The sequence below is a fragment of the Acanthamoeba castellanii genome, assembly GCF_000313135.1.
Source record: "Acanthamoeba castellanii str. Neff unplaced genomic scaffold scf7180000084574, whole genome shotgun sequence".
Taxonomy (NCBI): domain Eukaryota; phylum Discosea; order Longamoebia; family Acanthamoebidae; genus Acanthamoeba; species Acanthamoeba castellanii.
The window spans coordinates 20,262-26,135 of record NW_004457649.1 but is presented as its reverse complement, the minus strand read 5'-3'; the positions used below and the strand labels follow the sequence as shown (position 1 = coordinate 26,135).

General features: G+C 53.7%; 4 protein-coding genes across 4 annotated transcripts in view; 2 read left to right on the top strand and 2 right to left on the bottom strand.

Annotated features, from left to right (window-relative positions):
• Positions 1-2,958: 2,958 nt before the first annotated feature.
• On the top strand, positions 2,959-3,180 carry ACA1_044260 (uncharacterized protein; the record flags this gene model as incomplete). The annotated part of the gene is made up of 1 exon (XM_004352597.1): positions 2,959-3,180. The coding sequence occupies one exon, from the start codon at positions 2,959-2,961 to the stop codon at positions 3,178-3,180; it is 222 nt and encodes a 73-aa protein (XP_004352649.1).
• Positions 3,181-4,317: 1,137 nt separating this feature from the next.
• Positions 4,318-4,533, bottom strand: ACA1_044250 (uncharacterized protein; the record flags this gene model as incomplete). Its single annotated transcript, XM_004352596.1, has 1 exon — positions 4,318-4,533. One exon carries the CDS (start codon positions 4,531-4,533, stop codon positions 4,318-4,320), a length of 216 nt encoding a protein of 71 aa, XP_004352648.1.
• A 288-nt stretch (positions 4,534-4,821) lies between these two features.
• ACA1_044240 (uncharacterized protein) lies at positions 4,822-5,148 on the top strand (the record flags this gene model as incomplete). The annotated part of the gene is made up of 2 exons (XM_004352595.1): positions 4,822-4,947; positions 4,981-5,148. 2 exons carry the CDS (start codon positions 4,822-4,824, stop codon positions 5,146-5,148), a joined length of 294 nt encoding a protein of 97 aa, XP_004352647.1.
• Positions 5,149-5,462: 314 nt separating this feature from the next.
• ACA1_044130 (uncharacterized protein) overlaps positions 5,463-5,874 on the bottom strand; it is a gene marked incomplete at both ends in the record, with an annotated part of 1,220 nt that continues 808 nt past the window's right edge. The window contains 2 exons of the mRNA XM_004352594.1: positions 5,463-5,559; positions 5,588-5,778. Coding sequence (XP_004352646.1) covers positions 5,463-5,559; positions 5,588-5,778 — 288 coding nt within the window. The remainder of the gene's footprint in view (positions 5,560-5,587; positions 5,779-5,874) is intronic.

Here is a 5,874-nt window from a genome sequence, read left to right as displayed (position 1 = left end):
AGCAGACATGCCATGGCAGCCATGAAGAAAAGAGAGAGAGCAGCAGCAGCAGCAACACCACCACCTACCATGCATGGCATGTGGTACCCTTTGCTTGCAGTGTTGTTGTTGTTGTCGCCACCATGACCAAAAAAGAAGTTTTTGTCACTGTTCACCTGGGATCTGATCTGAGGATCTGATCTGACCATGTTGTTGCCACTCATGGATCCCAGATCATGACCCCCAGACGATCCGTCCTTTGTTGCCCCTTCCCAACAGTCACACCAGCAGATCCTTGCTGACAATGTCGATTCATCTGCGCCATGTGCCTGGCCAGCATCAGCACCACCTCACCACCAACAATGGATCCCAGATTGCAATCTGAGCTGTCAATCATGTTGTCCCAGAATTACCACCACCAGTCATCGTCACCAAACAAAACAAAGGACCACCCTCAGTCACCCACTGCAGATCTGGCCCCAGTGCCATCACCCACCAAACAACTCTAAACCCCAAGTGTCCTAACCCTAAACCCTAACTTGTGCACAGGTGGAGCTCTAACAACAGTGCCTAATACAACCAAGTAGTTAACCTTGTGGAGACATAAGGGTAGTCAATGTAAGAGTTCATGTAGTTACTTCTAGAGATGCATTTATTGTGTGACTTTTTGGAAGAGAAGGGCCAATTGTTGTTCCTGACCACTCTCATGGCTAGGGGGAGCCTGCGTAATGGTCGCCAACTTGTATCCAGCCTGGCTGTAACCTTCCAGAAGGGCAGGTAGCCACCAGCCATACATGAAGTCATATTTTTTCTTGGTGAAGCAAGAAGGGAAGTGGGGATCTTTTTTGGGACGGCGCCAAGGAAGATGGGGTAGAATCTTGAGCAGGTCAGGTCCATGACAGATTACAGGTGAGAGCAGTTGGTTGGTGTAGTTGTCTGATTCCAAGTGCACTCACAAGTAGACACTACCAGGCAGGCTCCTGTCCACAACAGCGGTTGTTGAGGAGAGCTTCTTCTCCAGCTTGGCCAGGCAGAAGTAGGCAGCTTCACACTTGAGTCATTCCATGAGGGCCAAGGAAAGCTGCAACACATCAAGGTTGCCATCACACAGGTATTGAAGGATGAACCTGAACAGCTCTCCATCACAGTCTATGAACACTCAACCATCATCATCCTTCTCAAGTTCATGGCATCCACTGAACATGGCCGCCAACATAGAGTCAGCCTCAGCCATTAAGGTAGTCACACTCATGGTGAAGTGAACACCACCCACGTCTAACTTGACTCTGCCGTTCAGCCTCTCACGCTGCTCCATGACGAACTTCTCCTTTCCCACCAGGCTCACTTCAGCCAACTTGACCTTGCGCTCAAGTGTGGTGAGGTACTTCTCTTGCTTTTCAATTAGTTGGGCATTGGCCTTTTGCAATTCAATTTTGGCCGTGAGTTCGGCCTCAAGCCTCTTGTTGCGTTCTTCAAGTTGTTGGTACTGCGCTTGAAGCCTGGACACTGCAGCAAGGATGTCATCCATGGCGTTGAGAAAAGACAAAGCCCCCCTCTTATTTTTCTGCTGGCCAGGAAATGGGTCAAGAAACATTACATTAGGTGAAAATCATAAACTCCACCACCCATCATCTTCATTTTTCACTGTCACTGTGTTGCTGACACCAACAACAATCAAGAGACGCAACCATGGTAAAACACAATATTTGTTTAGGGATTTATGAATAAGAAAGTTGCTGATGGCTCCCCTTCATCATCATTAGGATGCAGTGGACCACCCCCACTCACTGGAGCAACTCATTTATGTCCTTCCGAAACCCATGGATGATGAGCTCATCTGCACCATTTGCCACAACCCTCTTCTTGACCCCATGGTCAAGCCCAGCTGCCGCCAAATGTTTTGTCAAAACTGTCTGGCAGCATGGCTGGGGGGTCTGGTTCCTGCCCGCACTGCCACCAAGCTGCTTCCATCGCAGAAGTCGTTCCCCCGCCCCGTTTCATCTCCAATATCCTCAACGCTCTCCACATGGTTTGTCCGACGTGTCATGGACATATCAAACGCAATAAGCTTATCTCTCATGGAGAGAAGTGTCTCCAGTGTACGTGCTCCTCTCAATGAGTGGGACTTCTCATTACTGACTCTGGTGCCAGCTTGCAAGTTAGGGTGTGGGCGACTGATCGCCCCCATTGATGTGATTACGCACAGCGAGGTCTGCCCAGCGAAGATGTTGGCATGTCCCACAGCTGACGTGGGTTGTGAGACGACTGCTGCCAGATCTAAACTGGAAGAACATACCAAGCACTGCCCACTCCTCCCCATGCATCCACTTCTGCAACGTTTGCAGGCACTGGAGAACAGCTCCTGGATCCAAGCTCAGGTTTTTCCTTTCTTATTCCTAAGCCCTCACTTTGCTCACATGCTAACCCTAACACAATAGATGATCACAGAGCTGCAAGAAGAGAATCATATGCTGCGTCGTAACACGTCATGCTGGGTTGAACCCCCTCTGCCACTGGCGCTGAAACTTCACCCAAGAAAAGTAACGGTAGTGGATATAGCACCGCCAGAACAGCAAACTGAGGTCTTGGTCCACGTGGGTGCGTTACCTGACCTTCTTGTTGTGGATGGCTTGTGGCTCATTGTGGTGTAGTCCTTGGCTACTGTGGCCATGGTGGCAGTGCTGCTCTCGTGGTGGAGACTCGGGAGCTGCATGGTGGAGGCCGGCACTTCTTCAAGGCCCATACAGGTCCGGACTCTAGCCACTCGCAGTGCTTCTGGCTGCCTATTACCTCGGAGCGCAAGGTGCATGCCACCCTTACTGGAGGAGGCGAGTATGGAGGCAGGAACGGAAGAATCGAGATCCTTGCCTATCGGTGATACAGGCGGCTGGCTCGCACCGTTGATCCGCCCAAGATGATTATTAAATCAATAAATAAATGAAAGAAAGGCAAAGCGTTAGTTTTGTTTGTGTCAAGGATATGGAGCTGCAACGCATGTCCAACCAACAACTCGTGCAACTGTACGACAGCGCGTCGGCCAACAATGATAGCATCACATGCGATGACATCATCATGCATGCCATGGAGCACGATCTCGCACCCATCATCGACCACGTACAATCATCTGGATACATCCTCACCGCGTACCACCATGGAATCAAGGCGATCCGACAGGGGAAGCCCAAAATTCGCAGCGATTGAGTAACTTGCGCCGTCGCCGATTGTTAAAATGCACGGCCGCTTGGGCCATCAAATATAAAGGTTCAAGTGTGATGAACTGGTGAGGGACGTTCTGCGTTCTTCAAGAACGGCGTTTGGGCAGGATGGCGCTCCCCCGATTACGGCACCGAATGTGCTCGTGAGTAGGCTGCGATGCGTCAATTCGGTTTTGCGATTTCGGATCATCGCCTCGGATTACGACGCCATCGTCAACGGTGAGGCATCGAGTGCTGGCCAACTGGCGAAGCGACTGAGGGCCATGCAAACACAAGCCGACAGGTTCCAGGATAGAAAGAAGGACGAAACGTTGTTCGGCTTTTTAATCAAGTCCGACCGCTTCCACACGGCGCGACCCTTGGTCGACGAAATCGTGTCTCTCATTCAGGATCTGGCCGATCGGATCCTGAAGGAGGCCCAAGCCGAGCTGTCGGACGCGATGCATGCACAGGCCATCGCCTTTGCTTGCCAACAAAAATAAACTGCCTGCGCATCACGACATGGACGACATGATTGATCGGATGTGGAAGCAATGTTGTGAGATGGTGTCGTGCTTGATTCAGTCACTCTTCTTTTACACAAACGGGCACGGATGACAGCCCTTTCGACAAGGTGCCGAACGAGTTGATCGACTGCGTGCTGCGGATGGCGATCGGCGACGGTGGATGTTGGCCTCCGATCGCCGGGGTGTGCCACCGATTTCGGGACGTCGTCGCGCCGCCATCCTGAACGAGGGAGTCGCGATCCTCCGGTAAATACTCGCCAACGGATTCGAATGGTCGGATCGGATCGCCAGGATCGCGGCCAAGATAAACAGTGCCGGCGTGTTCAAGTGGCTGACTCGCGAACGGATCGCGCCGCGCGATCTTCGCCGCTTCATCGTAGGATTGAGCAAGGACGGCGCTCTGAAATATAAATAAACGCGAGACAAAATCATTGCCCCACACAATGTCCAAGCCTTGCATCGGGGGCCGGCACCACTACCTGGACTTTGCGGCAACGAGAGACGCGTGGAAGAAGGGCATCGGCGATCGGTACTTGTGGCAAATACCCGACGCCGGGTACACAAGGAAAGGATCGAGAGGATTGGATCGGGTTTGCGTTTATGGTAAATCAACAAAGTCAAGCAGCAACTCTCCTGCCATGGCTCAGGAACTCGGCGATGGCGTCACTGCGCAGTCTTGCGTGGTCGCAGCTCTGGCACGGCTGGGATGCAAGCAGGACGCCAGCGGTGGGCAATATGACGATCTGGTTGCCGTCCAGGTCGATCGTTAGGTAGAGTTCCTCGGTGACCTGTTGGCCCTGGTAGTCGTAGCTGACGGTGACGTTCTTCCACATGTTTGGTTGGCGGTGTATGAGTGAATGGGAGTGTGCGGCCCCGTCCCTATTTATGTGGACGGCATGTCTGCGAAAAGTTCGGCACAAATACCGGCAAAGGGATGCGCCAAACGCCAAAGCGACACGGTGCCACGGACCGACGGGATCGAACTGCCGGACGACAGCCCAACGATCCTTGGCGGGATTGAGGCGAACGTCAACAACCGCAACGCGATCGCCGAGGAAGATTGGCACACGGCTCCGCCGTTTTGACCGGCGTTCTTGTTTACAATTACGAGTAAAGAAGGCATGGACGAACAACAACGTTTCGCCTTCTTCGCAAGCAGGGTGTGGAGGGAGTGCAAGCTCGGTTCGTCTCCCAACTTGGACGACTATCACACACGCGAGCTTCTCAAGATCACCGAGTGTGCGCGCGTGCGTCCGATCCTGCAGCGAGCGCTCTCACAGCAATGCGGCGGATGGCGCCTCCGCGGTTCGCGCACGGGCTACGATCTGGACGCCAAGATCGCGATTCACGTGCGAAACCTGCCCTCGAATCGTGGTCTTGGGATCCTTTCGGCGACGTCGAGGATTGCCTGTGTCATGGACGCTGTGGACGCGCTGGAAAACCAATAAATGCAGCACCGTCATTGCAACCAAACGCCGACACATCATGCAAACCAACTATGGCACCATCGTGAACAAGCTGCGGCTGGCTGAGGACTCTGCGCGCAGGGCCGTCGAACGTGTGGCACAGCGCGGGGGTGACATTGAGGCGCTCAAGGATGCCACCGAGAAAATGGAAACAGAGAGAGCACGACCTTTGTCACCGTAACGATGGATCGCGGATGCGATGCTCGGATTCTCTGGGCGCGTCTTGCGTTTGCGTTCGTTGCCCTCTTGTTGACATGGTGGTTGTGTGTCAAAATCAAGTACATTTAAGGCATTGATCAATTGGGAACATGGGTTGCGGCATCGTTCGGCATTGCAGCAAGGGGGTCCATAACATTCGTTGAGGGGGTCTCCGTGGCGAGAACGTCGGTTGGGCTTGCGGGTGCTACGCCAACGACAGCACGCGTTCAGATCCGACGCCTTGATGAGGAGGATGGCGTTGGGGGCCGCCTTGTCGTCCTTGGCATCGCCGTTGTCGGCCTTGGGGGTGACGTCCCAAAAGGAGGGGGAGTCCTTCTCCTCGCGCTTGGGCTCGGCGAGGTAGGCCACCCACGTCTCGTCGCGCGACCACACCAGCGACCCGAAGGTCTCTGTCTCTCACCCCCACCACCACCACCACCACCACCACCACCACCACCAGTGTTGTCAACACCACACGTCAGCCCCATCTCACCAGCCCAGTGACCAGTA